The sequence below is a fragment of the Cavia porcellus genome, unplaced genomic scaffold (assembly GCF_034190915.1).
Source record: "Cavia porcellus strain 051 isolate PalLab524CR breed Dunkin Hartley unplaced genomic scaffold, mCavPor4.1 scaffold_23, whole genome shotgun sequence".
NCBI classification, from domain to species: Eukaryota; Metazoa; Chordata; class Mammalia; order Rodentia; family Caviidae; genus Cavia; species Cavia porcellus.
In genome coordinates, this window is record NW_026947506.1 from 54,578,181 (window position 1) to 54,600,686 (window position 22,506).

The 22,506-nt window shown below is 44.6% G+C and overlaps 1 protein-coding gene across 3 annotated transcripts in view; it reads left to right on the forward strand.

Moving 5' to 3' along the window:
- The window catches only part of Nudcd3 (NudC domain containing 3), a 104,842-nt gene that overhangs the window by 60,792 nt on the left and 21,544 nt on the right, over positions 1 to 22,506 (forward strand). For all 3 annotated transcript variants that reach the window (XM_063234396.1, XM_063234397.1, XM_003465820.5), the window contains exon 3: positions 13,214 to 13,346. In XM_063234396.1, coding sequence (XP_063090466.1) covers positions 13,214 to 13,346 — 133 coding nt within the window. The remainder of the gene's footprint in view (positions 1 to 13,213; positions 13,347 to 22,506) is intronic.

Sequence of the window (22,506 nt, forward strand, 5' to 3'; positions counted from 1 at the left end):
TAGGACTGCATCTGATTTTCAGAATTGGTGGCATCAGGGAGATGGAGACAAGCAGAAGAGGGAAAGACACATTTGTTGGGAATTGAAACAGTAGAGTTGGCCTTAATATATTTTATTTTCAATAAATGAGAAAAAAAAGTGAGTTGGATAAGATACTTACATATCCCAGAATACTTTTAGATCTATGGAGTTGATTGCTAATTTTCAAAATGTATTTATATACTTGTAAAAATTGGAATTCCTTTTTGCCTTGTTAAAGCAGTTAACACAATTTAAATCTCATACATTTTAGTTAATTAAAATAGTTTCATAGTAGATATTGATTGATTTTTGTTGGTATCAACTAACTGTCTGATGTGGATTGTCAGATGTATTCCCTAAGCTGCATTTTAACCCATCAAATTCATGGAGATTATTCTAAGCGAGTCTAAGGACCTTGCCTCATTATTTTAGGTAAATATGGAATCATCTGGTATTTTTAAACTATAGCTACAAAATGTGTTTTATTTTATTTATTACAAAATTGATTTTAAAATATGAAAGCAAAATTTCAAAATATAACGTTACAATTTCTGACCAAACGGTGGACAGTTTGCTGACAGTACAGGTAGCGCCATAGGACAGAAGGAGCCAGCTGCCAGCCCCTGGAGCATTGCTGCAGGGAGCTGGGGCTCTGCCCAGACCGGCAGAGACAGTAGTCACGGAGGACTCTCCTGGGCTCCAAGCTGACCTTCAGTATTGTGTAGTCCAGGTCGTCAACAAGTAGAAGGTGATTACCTTAAAAGACAAAGCAAAACATCAAAATAGACAAACTTCTGGTGCAGTGAACTAGTCAACAGAAGAAAAGAATTCACAAAGATACAAAAGTTGATGAAAAGGAAATAGTAACAGAGAAGAAAAAATTAGAGCATATTCTTGGTAAAAAAAATAAATATGATACCGGGCATGGTGGCGGCACACACCTACAATCACTGGGTAGACTGAGGCAGGAGCATTGCTGTGAGTTCAAGGTCAGCCTGAACTGCATAATGAAACCCTGTCCAAAAAAAAAAAAAAAAAAAGGAATATGACTCTTTCAGACCTTGAAGAAGAAAGGGGTTGTAAAGATGTAGAAGCATTGATGTGAAAGGAACTATCAGTGCATTTGATGTTATGAGAATGAAGAGCTTAAGCTGGTTGTGATGGCTCACGCCTGTAATTCCAGCACTCAGGAAGCTGAGGCAGGAGGATCATTGGGAGTTTGAGACCAGCCTGGGCTACAAAGTGAGCTCGAGGCCAGCCTAAACTGCATAGTGAAACCCTGTCTCAAAAAGACAAAAAAAAAAAAAAAAAAAGAGAGAGAGAGAGACAGAATGGATTTTTTGTTTGTTTGTTTTTTGTCTTTTTGAGACAAGGTCTCACTGTGCAGTTTAGGCTGGTCTTGGGCTCACTTTGTAGCCCAGGCTGGTCTCCAACTCGCAACGATCATCCTAACTCAGCCTCCCGAGTGCTGGGATTACAGGCGTGAGCCATCACACCCAGCTAAAAAAAGGAGAATGAAGAGCTTGTTTTTTAGACATCTTAAAAGTATGAAGATGATGGATGCTTTCATTATTTACAAGCTGAAAATAATAGAATTTTAAATTATAGTTTATGGAGAATGGTCACATCAAGGAAATCAGAAATAAAGAAAAATATCAGAAGACTTGAACAAATTTTGTAGATGATAAGACATAAATGGTCAATAATTGTAACGAGCTGTTCGGCACTGTTAGTCTAATAGTAAGCAGGGAAGTGCCGAGACTGTACTGAGACACTGTTTTGTGTATTGCGATTGGCATGAGTCCACTGAGCCTGCCAGTGTAAGGCTTTGGTCCTGTGAGCTTGCAGCATTACGATGCCAGCGAGGAGAACTGGGCTGATCCCTGGGAAGGCAGCTCGGCATAATCTCTTGAAAGTGGACATGTTCACACCTGTGGCCTAGCAGTTCCATTCCTGTATGGATAGCCAAGACCTGATTCTGCAGATTTTCAAAAATAGCGCAGAGAGGAGGGAATAGCATAACGAACGCCCACAGAACTTTCAGCCTGCTTCATCACTTAGCAGTGTGTCATGGTTCCTGCTTCATCTTTTACCAGACATTTGTTGCTCTGTTTTTGATAGCACAAATCCAGATATCATGTAATTCTACCCATAAGTATTTCATTAAAAATAAGGGTTTAGATCTGATGTAATTATCTGTTTTACAAATGTACACTCCTTTAAAATCATCGGATACCAGTCCATGTTCTCTTGTTTCTGATGGTTTCAAAAATGTCTTTTTGTGGTGTTTTTTTTTTTTTCACATTAGCATTCCAGTGAGTTTCAAACACTGAATTTGGCCAAAGGGTTTTATAAGTGTCTTGACTTAGGTTAATTTCCCTTTCCTGTTTTTACTCCATACCACATATTTGTCAAAGAAACATCAGAACCACATCCTGTATCTCTTGCCAGATTCTGCCTTGACTGTGACTTGTATGTGATTCTTTAGGGTTCCCCATCTTTTCTTGAGCTGCTGGTAAGATCTGCAGGCTGGAACAGATAAGAGGTCCCTGGCCAGAGGCCAAGTACCTTGTAGGTGGTGTTCTCTGGGAGGTGTGTGGCATCTGGCTGCCACAGGCTTTTAGGGGATGTTGGGGAATGTTCCGGGTCCATCCGCCAGCAGCGTCCCAATAGCCTTTCCTCTGGAGCTGAGCCACAGAGGACCATTGCCAGCTTGTTTTTGTCTCAGCTCACAAGATGGTGATTTTCATTTATTATCTGGAATTCTTATTTAGGGACTTAGCTTTTTTGGAATTATGGTTCTTACCCTTTTATTGCTGATTTTAGATTGAATGGTACTCTGTCACCAGACTGAGCCATGGATTGTTGTTTTATGAACCCACAGGCTTTTATTATATGTGTTCTTCAGTCCCTTGCACATTTTATTGTTTTTGATGCTCTGACTACCCTGTCTTTGGCTGGCAGAAGCCTCTTGAAATTGGCTCCTGTGTCCTTCCAGCATGACCTTCCTAACCCTTTATACTTCCTCAGTGGCTGAGAAGGCACAGGCTCTCCACATGCAGTCTAGCCACTGCTCTGGAATTTAGACCCCCTGTGGGTGGGTCACCGTTGTCCTGAAGTCAGCCAGATGCTGTTCTTAGAAGACTAATGGTGGCAAATGGGAAACTAGTGACATCAGCATAAAGAAAGTTACTGGCACTGGGTTTTTAGAAAAAGAAGGCCAAGAGTAAAAGTGTGGAATTACTAGGCACAGTGATTAACTTACCTCTCTGCTTTGTCATAGGAGTTGCTTGGTGAATCCTCGTCAACAGCCAAAGGCTTTCTAACAGGGAAAAAAGCACTTAATAAGTAAGAGCAGAACGAGAACTTCTGTTTTAGTCCTTTAATGTGAGTTCTCTCATTTATTCTTCATGGTCCACCCTTGTGGGACAGATGCTGCTAGTGTTGCCTTTTTTATGAGTCAGGGTCCCCCCAGCACAGGAAGGCCAAGAAACTTACTGAGATCACATGGTTATGCAGGTGACATCAGGGTTGGCCTTAGGCTTTGAATCCCATAGATGCGGAGCGATCTCTGGGCAGGGGAACCCACTTCCACTACCCAGGGACTGCTTTGTGGCCTTGAATCATAGGCTGCACTGAGAGCAGGGCCTGTGGTCCAGGTGAGTGCTGCAGTGGTACCATGACCACAGTGTCATTCTGCTCAGGGGCCTTGGCAATGTTAAGGAGGAAGCACAAGCTTAGAAGTAAGGCATATGCCGCAGTGGTTGGATGGCACTTGTGAGGAGGAAGGGCAGGGGAATGTGAGCCAGCTGGCAGCACAAGGGCCGCCCTCTAGATCCATGACCGAAAGGGTTGTGAAGGCTGGTGGGCTGGGAGCTGCTGCTGCGTGGGAAGCCTGGAACATGGCCAGGACATGACCTGTGCCTTCCAAGTGAGAAGGTTAAAGGTGCAGAGTCGTAGTGCCCAGTAAGTGAAGACCTGGGCTGGGCGCTAGGTGATGCAGCACTGTTGCTAGAAGACTGAGGGTGGCACGTGGGGATGAGTGGCCTCTCCCAAGGAGCTGTAGCCAACCAGCAGGATGTGAGCCTGGCAGAGCAGTGTGTTCATTCTATAAAGCTTCAGAAATGAAGAGCCATAGAAGAAAAATCACTGTGTTTGCACCAGGTGGAAAAAATTTCTGTAAAATCTTGGGTTGAGACTGAACAAAGGCAGGCTAGAGTTGATAGAGGAAGAGCAGGACAGAGGAAAAAGGGGCAGGAGCCATGATGACTGAATCAAGCATGTCTTGGGGGTGTTGCCGAGGTTCTGGGCTTTGTCTCCTGGCCCATCGAGAGCCGCGGAAGGTTGTTGGAGACTGCATGGTTGCATTGGAATGAGAAGAGACCACCAGGGGCTTGCAGGGTCAGCAAGAGGAGAGGAATTAGGTGAAAGAGGCACAGAGTGCGGAAGGTGAGACATGAACCACAGTGTGCACACACCCAGGCGTGCCCCTTGCATGTAGACACCATTCGGGCATACCACATGCACACTGCATGAAGCACACTCTGTCTCAGTCTGCTTGGCTGTTGTAACAAAATGCCTGAATCTTGTGGTTACAAACAACAGACGCTCATTGCTCTGCGTTGTGGATGCTGGAAGTTCATGGTCAGGTTCTTGGCAGTGCTGGTGAGCATGTGAAGCTTCTTAGTACTTTCTGTGTGATGTTATGTGGGGAGAAAGGACAGGTCTCTCTGAGGTTCCTCTCATAAGGACCCAAGTCTGTTCATAGGGCTGTGCCTCCCAAAGCTCTTCCTCCTTATTGCACTTGGAGATTAGGATTCTGTGTGAATTTTGGGACACACACTTTTAGACTGGCACACACATGGTGGTGCCTCTCCCAAGGGTGCAGGGCCAGTGGAGTCTATAGCAGGTGGGGAGGTGTGATAAGACCACTCATACCTGAGGTGACCTCATCATCAGCACACAGAGGTGTGGTAGTCTTTGTGTTACCTTATACAGGGCGAGTGTGGATGTTTCCAGTAGGATAAGACTGGTTGCAAGAGATTTTCGAGAACAGCTCTGTTGGGGGTGAGGGATATGGCCCCAAGGGAGCACCTGTGATGGCAGGTATAGGTTCTACCTTCCAGCACAGGCACCTCAGCTTTGGTGGTGGCTTGGAAGAGCCAGCCCCTGGCTCCTTCTCAGGTAACAAATGCCTGCCAAGGTGCGTTTTCTCTGAAAAAGAGCCTGGTGGTGGCATCTGCAGCCCCCCCCCTCCCCAGAGTAATAAAGCCACTGCCGGATTGGGGGTCAGCTTCCTGGGTGAGACTCTTTAGGTTAAGGCTTTAGGCTCCTCTTCCTCAGTTTCTTATACTGGCATAGCTGTTCTAACTCAGGGTTGTCTAAACAAACTCAGGCATAGAGGACCTTCTGGTCGTCATGACAGTGTGTGGACAGGCTGCCTGATGTGCTGGTTCCTGCCCTGGTGTAAGCTGCCCTGCTTCTCCCCGGCATAATGGTGACTCCTGGTGACCGTGCCATAAGTGCACACCTGTGCAGGTGACTGTGTCCTGGCACGCCCTAGCCTGCAGTGTCGAGGCCTGGGAAGTGTCTAGCGTTTGGAGCTGGCCCACCTCTGAGGAGACAGGATCTGTGCCCTCAGCTCTGGTAGGCTCTGTGTCTCAGCTCAGCAGGAGTGGGAGCTGCTGGATACCTGCTCTATAATCTGCACCAAGCTGCTGACTCACTGTCTCCCTCCCACTCTGGTGCTAAGCCTCTATGCTCCTCCCTTGCCTCCCTCCTCCTCCCTGGGCCACTGCTGCAGGGGTGGCTGGGGGCAGCAGAGCTGGGTTGGGCGGGGAGCCAGTCAGTCTCTCCCTTTCTCTCCCTCTCTCTGTTTCTCTCTCTGTTTCTCTCTCTGTTTCTCTCTCTGTTTCTCTCTCTGTTTCTCTCTCTGTTTCTCTCTCTGTTTCTCTCTCTCTCTCTCTCTCTCTCTCTCTCTCTCTCTCTCTCTCTCTCTGTCTCTCCCTCTATCTCTCCCTCTATCTCTCCCTCTATCTTCTCCCTCCCTCACAGCCCAGACCCACCTGCACTTGACAGGACACTTATTTTTACATACTGTCGGCTGGAAATAAGCAACTTTATTTAAAGAGAATGTGGATTCTGAGTGCTAAAAAAAGCACCCAGCAACTTGCTAGGGCTGTTTTAGGAGTGATTCTCCTGCCTGCTTTGAAAGCAGGCTATAGGGCCCCATGCAAGGGGAGCCGAGGACGCAGTAGGAGGAGAGGCCAGGTGGAAGCCATGTGATCAGAGCTCTTGCCAGGGGCACAGGGCTTTGGGGACAGACTTGGAGTCAGGTCAGTCTGGTGGACATTGCCCGGGCTGAGCAATGTCCTTTGCCCTAGAGGAGTACATCCCTGTGGCATCACCAGCAAGATAGACAGGGCTAAGCTGTAGCCTGAAGCCCCTTGCCCAGGGCTAAGCTGTAGCCTGAAGCCCCTTGCCCAGGACACTTGCTCATGTCTTGAAAGAGCTGTCTCATTATCACATTTGAGGAGTCTTCATATGAATTTCCAGATCTCTGGGCTGTGCTGGTCTTTTGCTAGTGTGTGTGGGTATTTTATTTATGCTTTCATAATTCTGATTACTCCTACTTGGTGACAGGTGCAGGCTGTCAAGGGTAGGGTTCCCCATCCCTACCCAGTGCTCCTAGTGGTGGCAGTTGCTGCTGCCCTGTTCTCCTGGAGACATTTGCTATGTATTCAGGTGTTGCTGCCACATCAGACATGAGCTTAATGCTGCCATTGGAGTATGTGCAGGTGTGTCCTCCACCTGTGTGCCACTCTCCACAGCTGACTTCTGGACACTCCAGGGCTCATGGTGGCCCTTCGGAGCCACTGGAAGCATCACTGTCTGCTGTCAACAATTTTAAAACAGGAACCATTTTCCTGAGTAGGTAGTAAAAAGTTAAGAGGAGAAAAGAAAAATAAAAATGGGAGAAAAAATTGCAATCCTCCTCCTCCAAAAGGAAAAAAAATAAAGGAAAGACAGAAAGAATAAAAAATAAAAGAATTGAGTAAAAAAAATTTTTTTAAAGAACCATTTTCCTCTTTGTTGTTAAAATGTCCATATATTGTAGGGGATTTGGCTATACCCACAGGTACAAAGGAGAAGATCAAATGCCTTCTTACCCTGCTGCTGCCAGAAGGAGCAGCAGAGGTTTACCCCTCTTCCTTCCAGGCTTTTTATGTGCATGTACAGCTGTGTATGTGTATTTGCTCCTTTTAGAAGCAGAGTCCCAAACACACATGAAAGTTGTATATCCTATATTTAAGTTTTATGGAATGTTGAAAGCTTTCTCTACACCACTACGTAGTCTTTTTTTTTTTTTTTTTTTTTTTTGTCTTTTTCATTTTTATTGGTACCGGTATCGAACTCACGACCGCCTGCTTGCAAGGTAGGTGCTTATGCTGCTGAGCTAAATCCCCAGCCCCCCACTACGTAGTCTTTGAAAATACTTTTATCAGTTGCATACAGGTATTATTTCCTTTCCTGCTGCCATCCTGCCCTGCTTTCTTATGCTATCAAAGCACGTGTCCTCAGTGGCTCTCAGTCCCCATGTGTCACTTCCATACTTCCACAATACCAGCCTTGTTCTAATTGGCATCCATTCTGATTGACCAGTGCCTGGTCCTGCCAGTGTCTGATACTGAATTTGGAATCTCACCTCTGACTTGAGAGCTTAACTTCCTTAGCCCTTGAGTTTGTCTGTGCTGTCACAACAGAGTGCCACAGAATGGTGGCTTAAACAAAAGGTATCAGTTGTGTCATTGTTCTGAAGTGGGATCTGAGGTCAGGGATTGGGCAACCCTCTCACCTGAAAGCTCTGGGGAAGGCGCTTCCTGTCTCTTCCAGCTTTGGGTAGCCTGCAGTCTTGGTATTCCTTGGCTGACAGCCCCATCGCTCAAGTCCTGGCCATGGTTTTCATGAAACCCTCTTCACAATGTCTTCCCTAGGAATGTCCCCTAGGGAACATGTCCAAAGTTCCCCCTATAGGGCCACCAGGCATAGTGAGTCAGAGCACACACTAATCGCCTCGTTGTGACTAGATCACCTCTGAAAAGACCTTATTTTCAAGTAAGGTCATATTTTGTATCTGAAGGGTTAAGATACTAACATATCATTTGGAATGACTGAATTCAGCCCTTAAGAGCCAAGCCACACCTAACCCAGACAGTTTGGACCATGAGGGAGGCCCAGTCACTCAGGGTACATTCTTTTGTCTCAAAACTTTCCCACCCTTGCATTAGGTCTACATCAGCACTGATGGAGACACAGGAAGTTTCTCGTGCTCTTCAAGCAAGTGAAGTGCGCGTGTTGTTTGTAGGGCTGCTGGGATGTGTCTCCTCCTCTTGGTCTCTGGGCAGGCTGGAGAAGGTGGCTGAGTGCAACCCACTGCAGAATGTTCCATGTGGCTACCTTCTCCACAAAATGAGGCTTTTTTCTGTGATTTAGATTCTTAACTCACTTAGTGGACTTGAGTCTAAACTCATGATACAATTTTATGCTTGTACTTTGTTTTTAGCACATTGTCGTGGCTCAACCTGTCTGTGTGTGCTATGTCTGTGGTGGACGATTCCAGTGGGATTTGGTTGACCAGACTCTTAGATTCACCTCATTGAATATATCATCTATGTTTTTACTAAGGATGCTTATGACTTTAGTGCAGGCTTATGATTTTAGTTTTTTTTTTTCTTCTTGAGCTCACTTTGTAGCCCAGGCTGGTCTTAAATACCCAAGAATCCTCCTGCTTCAGCTTCTTGGGTAGTGGATGGTGTGTGCTACCACGCCTGGCTCAGGCCCTTTAGTTTTGAATTGCTTTCTTGGAGAATATACAGCCTCAAGTTAGAGTAGAATTGAAGTTAAGCAGCTGCAAGTAAAGTTGTTTTGCTTTTTTAAAGAAAGGTTGCCCCACACTTAGGAGCATAAGACTGGAAAATTGCTGCGATCTTGAGACAAGCCTGAGGGACATAGTAAGATCAAAACCAGTCTGAATTATATAGAAGACCCTGCCTCAAAACAAAAACCAGGGTCAGCCATCCAGCAAAGATGGCGGATAGATAAGAGCAGAATACAGAGACTCTCTGAGACAGGCAACTCAGATGCCGAAATAAAACAGCATGGGGAGGCCCAGACAGAGGCAGATGGATCTTCTCGACCCAGAAAAAAACTAAAGGAAAAAGAACCCGTCAAACATGCAGTCCTGGGGCTACTACTGGAGCAGCTAAGATTCGGTGCTCTTAATGCAGTGCCCGAACTCACGTGGCTGTGACTCATCGAGCCGCCCAACTTCCCACTGCTTTGACTCCCTGGAACTGCAGTCACACTGAAGTGCAGTTGCGTTGATGTGGGAGGTCGGCGAGCCCAAAGGAGAATGGAGCCAGCAAGGGACCTGCATTGACCTCTGGTGAGTGCTGGGAGTAAGACCCTTCCTTGGGAAAAGGGCACAAATGGGAAGACATTTTGGAATTGGGCAGGACTGGCAGGAACAAGGAACAACAGTGACTTCAGTCAGTTGTTCCCTTCCCAGACGAGATTGGTGCGGTATGTTTGGCCTGGGTCATGCCTCTGGCTGAGACCTAATAAGTTGTCCCAAATCAATTCCCTACACAGCGCACACCAACATAGTGAAAGCCTCAGCAGGTTGACTGATCCAGAGGGGAGGAGCCAGCATATGTCACCCCTGTTTGTACCTCAATAACACACTGGAGTGGGCAGGAATACCTAGCCAGTGCACTTCAGAAGAACTATAACCAACAAGGAAAGGGACTGGGACCTCCTCTATACACCCGTATAGAAGAAACAAAAAACGTGACAAAAGGAAGAAACAAGTAAAAGTCCCCAGCCCCCATCCCTGAGAACATTGATCCAGAAGAGATAAATACAAAAGAGACCGAGGGCAGCAAACATGCAATACCAGGCATGGCATCAGTGAACATAAGGAGATATCTTTGGGACCTCATAGAGGAGCTCAAAAGTGAAATAATTAATCAAGTAAAGCAAGATATAAATAGATTAATAAAAGAAATGCTAAGCACCTCTCAAAACACAGATGGAAGAATGGAGGAACAAAAAAAAAGGAGAGAAACGTTAAGAATGTAAAGAAAACATAGAATACATGAAGCAGCTTCAAAGACATTACCAGGAAATAAAAAACTCCATTGAAAGCTGGCAAAACTGTTTGAAAGAAACTAAGGATAGACTATCAAAACTTGAAGACAGGTTTGCAATGTGTGATCATGGAAGGAAAATTTCTTAAAAATAACAATAAAACAGGCTGCAATAATACAAAGGATAGAAGACGACAAGAGGATCTATAACTTAAGAATAAAGAATGTGAATGAAGATTCACATTCAGGGGTACAAACAAAGGAACTACAAAGGCTATTCACAGAAATAATTAAGGAAAACTTCCCAAGCATAGGAAAAGGAAATGTTATTCAGATGTATGAGGCATACAGAACTCCAGCCACCTACAACCGAAGCAGAGCCACACCCAGACATATAATAAGATCTCAGAAATACACTATAACAACAGAACAGTAGAAGCCATCAGAGAAAAGAAACAGATCACCTATAAAGGAAAACCCATCAAAATCACAGCAGACTTCTCGACACAGACCATCAAACCAAGAAAAGTTTGGAGCGAAGTATTCCAAGCCCTGAAAGAAAATAACTTGCAGCCCAGATTGATGTACCCTGTAAAACTGTCTCTAGAAATTAATGGAGAAATATGATGCTTCCAAGACAAAGAGGAACTGGGGGAATTCACGACCAGCAATCCAACCCTATAGAGAATACTGAAGGACATTCTAGAGAGAGAACAGTACCAGGATTTCAGGAACAGTGACAGAGAGGCCTCAATGAATGGAGCAGAAAGGGGAATGAAGGAGAAAAGCAGACAACTAAAGGCAGAAAAAGGGCACAACAGAAATGAGGCAGAGAAAGTTGGCTATAATCTCTAATATAGATGGTCTTTGACACACTAAAAAAAAGAAAGAAAGAAAAAAAAAAGAGACACTGGCAGAGTAGATCAGGAGGTAGGGTCCACTGAGGCTCCTTATAGGAAATATAATTAACCTGAAAAAGAGTTTACAGAGCGAAGATCAAATATGAGAAAACAGTGCTCTATGTGACAGGGAACCAGAGAATAATAGGGGCAACTCAACCAGCACCTGCAGATAGATTGGAAAGACAGGCTTTAATAGGTAAAGGAATACAACTTGAGATCAGTCCAGGAGGGAGAATGTTTGAAACCACTTAGGTAAGTAGCAGGTTCCCCCTCTCCCAATCTAAAAACTGAGGGAAGTGATGAGACCCAAAAATGCATAGTGTACCCTGGGGGAGTGAAAGGGAGGAGTAGTCTTAAAAAAGAAGGCAGAGGATATTGTTAATAGTGTATCAGGATTTAAAACCCACATTATTCACACTACTCTGCTTAGATAGATTATATTCTGTCCCAGTTTGTCTACTTGCACTAGATCTGAGAGCACAGACAGCTGTCCCAAAAGTAACAGGATATAGTACAGTAATCATCCTTTATTTCCTATTAACTTAATCTGGAGCCCTGTATAACTTATACTGTTTCACCATGACTGATCTTAGTTAAATCTGGTTTGACTGCTGTCTGGTATTGACAGATTTTATTCAAAACTGTTATGATTGATAGTGTCAAGTCTGAGAGTATAGGCCACTACACTGAAGATGACAAGATTCACTATGATACCCATTCTGGTTTGATTATTACCTGTTTTTGAAGTTTTATACTATTTACAAAGTTTTATTTTTATTAATATTGTTATGTACTGCTATATTCAATTATACTATGTCTGATGATATAGACAATTCTATTGAAGATAACAAGAGACAACATAGTAGCCATGGTAGAACTACTTGTACAGTGGTTTTATATGACTTTTTCATTTCATGTGTTTATAGGAATATGTTTTGTTTTGTCTTGCTTTGTTTTCTTTCTCCCTCTAATATAGAAAGGATAGAAATACATGTTGAGACTCATGCATGTGTAGAACCTATAAATAGTTTACAAGAACTGATCTTATAACGCATGATGAAATGAACAACTATTTTGAAGAAAAAGAGATACTACAGTACCCAGTGCTGATCCCGTAGTGTCGTGATGTGAAATCCAGCAATACTTTTATTCTTTGTTCAGAGTGATTTTAGCCTGCTTTTGTTTGTTTAATCTTAGCATAAATGAAGGCATGGATAACTGCATGTATATTTTAAAGTGTATAGGATTGATAACCGTATTACTAAGTTTTTGTTGGACAGTTGAACAGAACTGTTTGCCGTCTCGCTGTTTGAGTGACCACTTCCACTTTGTATGCTTCACTTTTGTAACTTGAACAACTATTTGTAAGAGGACAATATGTAATCATTAACTAGTGATTTCTTACTGTTTATTTTTCTTTGAAAGTATGTATTATTTCTACCTGTTTTCTGTTTTGTTTAGTCTTTCTTTAAATAAAATCAATTAAAAAAAAAAAAAAGAAAAACCAAGGTCGGGGATTTAGCTCAGTGAAACAGTGCCTGCCTGGCAAGCTTGAAGTCCTGAGTTTGAGTTCCAGTACCAAAATAAAAAGCTGGCCTTTCTACACAGTTTATAGGAAACTTGAGTGCCTGTGGGCATTTGGCTAGGTCACAGGTCTGTAGCTGAGCACTGTGGCATGTCTAGGCTGATCTTTGTTTTTTGTTTTCAATTTTTTGAGACAAGGTTTTACTGTGCAGTTCAGGTTGGCATTGAACTCACTATGTAGCCAGGCTGGCCTTGAATTTACAGAGATCCTCCTGCCTCTTCCTCTTGAGTGCTGGGATTACAGGCATGTGCCACCATGCCTGGCTGGGCTGATCTTTGACAGTGGTCACAGATACTTTTCGTAAGCTTGAGGGTTCTACATGTGGGTTTTCTTCTCTGTAGCGTTTCCCTTTTCCTGGGCTGTCCTGAAGACCATGTAAGGGTCAGAAAGGAAGTCACACCAGGTGAGGAGTTTTGCAGATGCATAAGTAAGCAAGCCTGACATCAGCTTGGGTTGGTCACTCCTTGGGTATAGGCTCTGGGCCAGGTGCTTTACTAGCCATGGGTCCACTGCCTGTGTCTGCCTGGCCATGTTTCACCTTTCCTGTTCTTTCTCAGGGCTCAGGAGCAGTTCCAGAGAAACCCCGACAGTTACAACGGTGCCGTCCGTGAGAACTATACCTGGTCCCAGGACTACACTGACCTGGAGGTCAGGGTGCCGGTGCCCAAGCACGTGGTGAAGGGGAAGCAGGTAAAAGCCCTGATTGGGGTGGAGGTATGGGTGGAGTTTCCCTCAGTCAGTCTGCACTGTCTCAGGAGGGACCCAGTATTATAGGTGAGGGTTGGGATTGGCCTAGGATGTATGGCTCAGTCCTGCTCCTGCCTCAGTTGGGGTCACTTGCATACCTCTCACCACTGGACTTGTGAGTTTCTTTTTTTCAGCTGGCCGGCAGGTGTCTTCTTGTGAGCAGCATGAGCTCCATGAGAGAGGCTCACATATTTGATGTCCTTATCTCCCACTAAACAGTCATAGCTGCTCTCAGGGCAGTGGAGTGGATGGCCTTGATTTTCAGGGGCAAACTCCAACATTGTCTTGGTGGAGTCCATGTTTTCCTAAAGATGAGTCTGTCAGGAGCCTCCTAGCAGGAGCTGGCTCAGCCAGGCCCCCAGGGAGGCCTTCACACGGCTGCTGTCCCTTGAGGTTCCTGGTGTCGGCAGCCGGGACTCACTAAGCTCATGGGATTTGGGGAGGGCTGGTCCTGCTGCCTCAGCACTGCTTTCCTCCCTAATGCGCTCCCTGAGTATGACAAACAGTGTGCCATGGAGATAGGGAATTTGTGACCTCCTCAGGGGACAGGAGGGGAGAGCGTGGGTGCTACAGACTCTGTGGCCCCCAGAGCCCACCCAGCATCCCCATCTGCTCTCCATGCTGTCTGTTCCCTTGTTCCTGCACTATTTTTCGCTGGTTTCACATGGGTGATATGTGTGCTGAGTACACACTTCCCTGTCCTAGAGCTTCCTTTCTGCAGCTGGCTCAGGGTCCTCGGGGAGGATTCTCTCCCTGCAGAGGTAGAGGCCTTGCCTGATGTCGTTCAGTTCTCCTGTTCATGGGATTTGGGGAGGGCTGGTCCTGCTGCCTCAGCACTGCTTTCCTCCCTAATCCGCACCCAGAACGGCTGCTTTATCTTCAGCTGTGAGCATTCAGGCATCCTGGCTTCATTCGGGTCAGGTCACGGGTGAGACCCCCTGCGATGCTGTCCAGTCCTGAGGCCAGAGGAGAAACCCAAGGGCACAGGACCACGTGCTGTTCCAGCCTATGCCCCACAGCTCTTCTGTGGGTCAAGAGCCGGCTTCTGAAACCTCATCTAGTAGCTACAGTGAATAGTTTACCCTTCCAAGAGGAGAGCTGTTTCCTCAGGCAGCCTCATTAGCCATGGTTAGCCATGGTGGTTTTCTCTGTTGTAAATAGGAAGTCTCCTCTCAGAAACCCCAGGCAATAGAGCCAGTATGAGATGAGTCCTCACCCCAGGCTTCACCAGAACCTGAGACCTGCAAAGTAATGCTATTTTATAGATGAGGAACAGAAACTGAGAAGGTGTTACAGTATCTAGGGTAGGCCCCTTGCTGGTAGCCTGTCAGAGGGAACGGAGGGCTGGAATATGTGCACCTCTGAGTTTACACTTGTGTCTTGGAGCTACTCCTGACACTAGCACGTGTATTTCAGATAGTGAGGCAACCTGCCCTCTACATGGTGATGGTCAGGATGCAGCCAGGATCTTCCCCAGCCTGGGCCTGGGAGATGCCGAGTCCAGGCTGGCGGTGAGATGCACCTGGCCCTCCTTGCCCTTGGGTAGCATCTGGTGGGGTTGTAGCAGGTGGCCTGGGTTGCATGAGTACAGCTTCTTCCAGGGGATAGGCAGGATATGCTCATGTGCTGGTAGTGGAGCAGAGATGGGACTCTCAGCCATTAAAGTGCCTCAGCCATGGATTGGTGAGCCATGAGTGGCCTGGCTTTGGCAGGAATCAGCCATTTGCAGAATTCTTCCGTCTACCCACCCAGGTAGAGTATGTCTCTTTCCAGCTCCCCTGGGATCTGAGTCAAGCCAGAGTGTGGGAATGGCTGCAGAGTCCTGGCTTTGCGTGGCTGTTCCCTGTCAGTTTTGGGAAGATGAGTGGGTACTGGATGCCCTTCTTAGGTTGTTTATCCAGCTTCTTAGGATGTTAGTGGGTCAGGTGTTGATTTCCATGTCATTTTCTGGTAGAATTCTGAAAAGTACTGTACTCATTCACTTGGCCAAAAAATTGGTTTCCTTTTCTGGACCTTTTCTGACTAACATGTGCTATGCATGACTGAGGCTTTCTCTCAAAGAGTTTATCCTAGGGCCAGCTTAAAGCTCGTTGTTTTCTTTTCTTTTCTTTTTTTTTTTTTTTTTTAAATCTTTTTTTGAGACGGGGTCTCGCTATGCAGTTCAGGCTGGCCTTTAGCTCACTTTGTAGCCCAGGCTGGTCTCAAACTCGCAACGATCCTCCCACTTCAGCCTCCGGAGTGCTGGGATTACAGGCATGAGCCACTACGCCTGGCAAAGCTAGTTGTTTTCTGTCTCTGCAACTCCACAGTTCCAGGGTGGTTAGCCACCTTTGCCATTCCTTCCACAGCCTCCATCACAACTGCACTGGACTGTTATCGGGTCTCAGGTGTGTGCCACTAACTGGAGTTGAAACCATAGCTCTGCACTGTGGGCATCACGCTGGGGAAGCCCTGACCCGTGGATCTCACAGGCTGCCCAGTTTCAAGATGAGCTTCACACCTCTCACACATCCCTGTTACAACTCTGGGATGATGTAGTCCTACTTTCACCAGGAGCAACCCTGGGTCTCACTCATTCTGCAGTGGGTGTTTTCTGAGCATGTGGCCCAGGTGGTGGCCTTCAAGTCAGACTGGGTTGCTGGTCCAGAATCTACAGGGGTTATCAGAACATATAATGAATGCTTAAACTTTAAAAACATATCACAGTAAAAGATGTATTGTTATTAGTCCCCCTCAGGAAACCCTCTCTCACTTCCAACATACTTAGCCTATCATTTTGCCAGTTTCTGAAGCAGCCCTGGAGTTTTCTTTCCTGAATATCTATCTACAAGGACAGAGGCTCCTAAGAACATTCCAATGTGTGCTCGTCTACCTTACTCAACTGTGTCTGGTACTGTGCGGCTGTGGCTCCTCCTCAAAGTCAGAATGACTATGAAAGATAAATGTTTTGACTGGATTGAGAAGCTACAAGAGAACAAGCTAACTAAAGAGAACTCCGAAGCTGCTGCAGAAAGTGGCAAGAAAGGTGGGATAAGTGTGTGCAAACCAAGGGGGAATAGTTTGAGGAGCATTAATAGCAATGTGTCTTTAATAAAGTTTTTAAAATGTAAGCATTCACTGAATTTCTAGAACATACCTTGTATATCCTTTTATTGCACAGGCAGCAATAGAGTTGGCGAATAATGAACAAGGCAGTGGCAGGATAGGGCAATAGTAAAGAACATTGCAATGGTTTACATGTGTCTGGTGCTGAGAGGATGCCCATCTCAGTGGCCTGTCCCTCCTGTGCTCTAGCGGGCTCCCAGGCCTGCACACTGAGCTGGCAGGCAGCAGGCAGCAGGAGCCAGCATCCCTGGCACCCTGAGAGGGCTCTGAGCACTACACTGTGACACCACAGTGCCAGGGCCTTCCTGTGACTGCTGTTGGCTTATTTAGCATGGGCATTTTTGCGGTACTCACACAACTTACCCCAGTGACCTGCTTGTGAAAACTTTCATCTCCTCTGTGATGGGGAATTTTCTTTTTCTTCTTCAATAGCATTTTCACCCCACATCATTCTTATAAAATTATAAACTTCTTTTGGAAAGACTTGGTCTCTCTTATAGTGATCTCAGCATTTTAATCATACCCTTATTCAAACTTTGGAACAGGTTTACTCTGTCTTTTGGCTTCCACTGCACCAAGGCTTTTCCTTAGAGTTGTTCCTTTTTCAGGACTGACTCCTTTTCCCATTGTTTCCCAAGCCTACCTGTCACGGCAGCCTGTCAGTAGTGTTTATTTTGGGTTTTTGTCTCTAACATCAATCAGATTACAAGCACCATGACATCATGCCTGACAGCGGTGCTCATCGGATGACATTGGCCCTGGCTCTACCTGGCGGGACAGGACCTTGGTCGAGGTCATGCTCTGTCCTCCAGGTGTGGCTCACGCCATGGGGTCCCAGATGCCTTGCCAGTTCCTTTCCTGTAGATGGTATGGCAAGGACCCACTAGCCCCTCAGAGTCGTGGGGCCATGCAGGAGTGCATGCAGAGTACATTGTGCTCTTTAGAGGAGAGCAGAAATGGGCTTGTGTTACATGCAGCATTTAAAAAAATCACTTCACTGGTGAATCTAAAGAAGAGCCAGGGTGAAGTTTTTTTTTTTTTTTTTTTGTCTTTTTCCTTTTTATCGGTACCAGGGATCGAACTCACGACTACCTGCTTGCAATGCAGGTGCTTATGCCGCTGAGCTAAATCTCCAGCCCCAGGGTGAAGTTTTTAATCTCCTGCCTCAGACTATGGTTCTGCTGCTGAGGCAAAGTAGCTCGCCACCCTTCCTTTCCTCACTGTATGCTGGGAAGAGGACGGCAGCGCTGAGTTCATGCGGAAGACTTCTGTGTTAAACTTATTTGAGGGTGAAAAGATGGAGACCAGAGCACAGGTGCTGTGTTGTTGACCGTCTTGTCAGTCAGTGAGCTTGCTGTGGTGTTGTTACTGCCTGCTGTTGAACGACAGTGAATCTGTTGTTCTGGCCTCTTCCCTTTCCTCTCAGAGGTTGTGGGTGCCCAGCCCTGTTGTGTGCCTGTGCCAACTGTAGCTTCACCCCAGAACCACTGAACAGCACTTCGGCCTCAGGTGTGGCTCGTGTGGCTCTGATCTCTGGGTTTAGACTTGGGTGACACTTTCCTCTAAGCTCAGTGCAGGTGCTAGGGTTTGTGCTGAAAGCTCTGTGACATATGGTGTTCCCTTCTTAGAACGCATCTGGAAGAAACGTGGGCAGACGTTATTACAGGAAACTTCCACAGCAGAAAAGGCTAGTAGGCTGCGTTTATCCTCTTGCGCTTTAACTTACCTAGTTTTTGAATGCACAACACTATATTTGCACAAAGATAAACATGACCAGTAAAAGAAAGGCTTGGCTGTGTGTCTCTTCTACCCCACACTGATCTAACTCACCCCACAACTGGCTTGGGGGATACTTCAGTGGATACTTTTGAGGTCTATGTAATCAAGTATGAATGTATGTTTCCCTGTTCTCTGTTATAGCACAGATGTTATTGCTTGCCTAGGTTGGTCCAATGTTTTGTTCTTATAGACAATAAAGCAGTGAATGTCTTAATATATTTTATTTTGCATATATACATTGTCATATGAATAAACTCCAGGAAATGCAGTTCTGAGATTGAAAAATATTTCTCTAGGTGTTAAGGAAATGCCTTTCATAGAGGTTGTGTTAACTTACATGCCCATCAACATTGTACAAGAGTCCTTTTCAGACTTACTGACACTATTACGTTATCAAACTTCTGATAAGCTGGATATGTGAAAAACTGTACGTAGGTGTAGTATGAATTGGTGTTTCTCTTACATGTGAGTATCTTTCAACATGTGCCTTTGTTTTGAACGGATTGTGTCTTTCACCCATTTTCTGTTAGGTTCTTGCTCTTTTTCTGAGAGCTCTGTGTGGATTAGAGAGATCATCTTCTGTGATGTAAATACCTTTCCCTTATCCTTGGAGATAAATTTCAGGGGCACATACCCCCACTAAGAGATGCCTGAAACTGAGGATAGCCCTGAACCCTATATGTGAGAGATTTTTTCCTATACATGCCTTCCTTTAGTAAAGTACAATTTATAAATCAGACATATGAAGAGATTAACAACAACATAATACAATAGGACAATGTTAATAATATACTATAATGAAAGTTATGTGGTTTTTTTCTCCGAAAATCTTGCCATTGTACTGTTCCCACCTCCTCCTTGTGATAGTATGAGATGAGACCTTCCTGCTGTGGGTAATTCTGGGTCATTGGGCCATGACCAAGTCAGTAGTTGGGAATTCTCTGCAGTGGGACTAAACTTTTTGGAAGAATGCTGTAATTGGAAGTCTTCCCTTCTCACCTAAAAGGGAATCCTCCACAGGGGTGTTATATCTGAGAATCTTATTCTATAATTTTGTCTTTTGATGCCTGTCCAGTTTGCAATACTTTTTCCATCTTCCTCTTCCTCTGTAGATGACTCAAATTCTTTAAGTTGCTCACTTTCTGTTAACGGTTCTTTGTGGCCTTTAGTGTATTCTTCTGTTGTCTTCATCAAATTCATCAGCAAATCCTCCTCCACCAGATTGTTCTGCTGCATGAATGATTTTCCCACCTTCTTCATTGGTCCCCAGGGAGCCTTTAAAGTCATTTACAGCTGTATGCCTTAGTCCTTCTAACAGACAGTTTCTGGTTGAAACTCAGCCCTTGCAGCTGCTGATGAGTATTACTGTGGTGGCAGTAGTGAGTGACTGCCACACTGCATTAGGTCCAGATTAGGGTCTGCATCTTTTGCTGATTTGGTTGACAAACCAAATAGTGTCCTGCCTAAGAGGCTGAGGTGATTTGGAGTATTTGGAGGTACAAATACACACTTATATTTTCATAGCAAACAAATTGAGGATGGTTGCGCATTGGTATTAATAGAACATTAAGTTCAACCCTTCCTCTTCCAAGTATTTCTTCACTGCTGGGCTGGAGCATTGGTGGAACCATTCCATAAACAAGATGGCTGTTGCCCACGCTTTCTGATTATGTGGCCAGAACATGGGCAGATAATTTTTGTTTTTGTTTTTAAATGTGCGTGGGTTCTTTGCTCTGTGCACCATGCCTGGCTTTATCATATGCTTTGCAGCATTGCCACATAGTACCATAATTAATCTTTTTTTGTTGTTTTATCTCCTGCTGTTTTCCTTGCACTTTTGTGAATGTGGGCCCCATTGGGCATCTTTTTTCCACAAGAGCCTGATTTCCTCAAAATTAAGAACTTTCTCTCTCTGTAACCAACTTCTTCCACTCTGGCCGAAACGTAGCAACAGCTTCCTCATCAGCAGAAGCAGCTTCTTCAGTATTTCTTACATTTTCCAGTCTGAACCTATTCATGAATCTATGTAACCAGCCTAGACTTGGCAGTAGATGGCTTGGTATCGCTTGTTTGAGGGACCCTTTTTTGAAGCTTTTGTGGGAGTTCAGTTTCTTGTGCACCACAGTGCTGCCAGCCTTGGATTTCATTGCCCTCCCAGCTTAACATAGCACTTTCTGTGCATCACAGCCATAAACTTTCATAGTTTGAGGTGTGATAGCAAAAGGAGCACATATTTCTTTTTCATTCAAAATTTTGTGGATGGAAGATTCATCCTTATTATAGATCTTAACAGCCTCACACACTTTTTAAATTAAGTCGAGAGCTTGCACATTTTCATTAAAAAGAAGCACTCTATGGCTTCTCTTTGGCATATCTGAATTGGCAGCATCTGTGCTGTTATGCATTGGGACCATTATTAAGCAAAATGTGGGTTCCTGTGCACAAGCATTGTGATAGTCGATCTGACAGGAAGGCTACCAAGTTCTAGCAGGCAGATAGCATATAAAGTATGGATACACTGGAGAGAAAGGATTAGATGGTGAGGGCAATACAAGATTTCGTCACATAGGGGCTGGGGATTTAGCTCAGCGGCATAAGCGCCTGCCTTGCAAGCAGCCAGTCGTGAGTTCGATCCCCGGTACCGATAAAAAAACGAAAAAGACCAAAAAAAAAAAAAAAAAAAAAAAAAAAGATTTCGTCACATTGCTCGGAATGGCGTGCAATTTAGAATTTACATTTTTTTACTTTTTGAAATTGTCCTTTTAAAATTTTTGATCACAATTGACTGCAGGCAGCTAAAATTACAGATAGCAAAACCATGGATAAGTTTTACTCTGTTACAACCCTATTGTTTCATTTTGTCACAAAGTTTCTGTTGGTTTGTTTTTTCCTTACAGAACTTAATAGTAATTTTTATGTAGTTATATTAATCAGTACATTAAAAAATGCCTTCTGGAGTTTGAATCAGGATTGGAAAGGAGTAGGTTGCATTTTTATAGCTTTTTTGTTATGGTCAGTTATTTGAACTTTGGCTACCTTATGGTCCACTTTGATCTACTCATCCTATTAGAACAGTTCTGTGTAAAGCCTACTAATGGTTTCCAATTTAATTGTTATGGAAATGAAGTGATTTGTCTTCCTTATGGAAGGACCATGTAGCGGTTGAACTTGATTGGCTTGGGAGCCACCTAGGAGATTATAAAGCACACTTGATTTACTGTGTTTGGGGTGGGTCATATAGGGTAACCGTGGGTACTTTGTCTGTCCCTGCCCCTTCCTCTCCGTCCCTGACCGCTGTTCTGCTTCCTGTCATGAACTAAGCAGCTTTGGTCCACCATGCCCTCCCACCATGATGGTTCTCTCCTGAAGCCAGCTGGTCATGTACTGAAACCTCTGAAACCATGAGCCTGATGCACTCTGCCCTCTTCATGGTATGGGTAGCAGGTGTTTGGTCCCAGTAATCAGAAATCTGGCTAATGCTTTGTCTGGCAGTTTGAGACTCACCTCATTTGTGAATACCAACACCTAACAGTATGAAATGTGTCACTTGTAACTGGCCTCCTCATTGTATTTGTTAGGTAACACGCTGCTGTAAGATAATGCTGTAAGGTCTGGGTTGAAGCTTGGTTATAGAGCACTTTCTTAGCATCCAAGGCCCTGATTTGGTTCCTGGGGTTGCAAAACAAAACAGAAAAGACAACTTGAAATTGAACAGAATTAGGGAGATAGAACTCAAGTTGAACATGAACACTAACGCTGCTTTTTAAAAATTGTGATTTTTTAAAAAGAATCTCCCCTCCCTGTAAAAAGACAGACACTATGGTAACTACTATTAAGTCAGGTTATTTGGAGGTGAAGCACGAGGTTGCTGAAACAGTCATGCTTTGACCTGTATTGTTATTTTGTTATGTCCTGTTTTATCTCAATCTCTCCCTTATTCTTTAAAAAATTATTATTTAGTTATTTCTTATGTTTGTTTTAATTAAGGGGAAAAATTAAAAAAATTAGCAGGATATATAATAGTAACTCTTTTTGATTTCCTATTAACTTGTTTTGAAGTCTTGTAACACTCCCACGATCTTGTTTTGACTGATTAGACTCTGTTCCATTCTGTATGATGGTATCAAGTTTGAGGGTATAGGCAACTACTTTGAAGGCAATAAGATTCACTAAGAAGCCCATTCTGGCTTGACTATTGTCTCCTTTGGAAGTCCTGTAA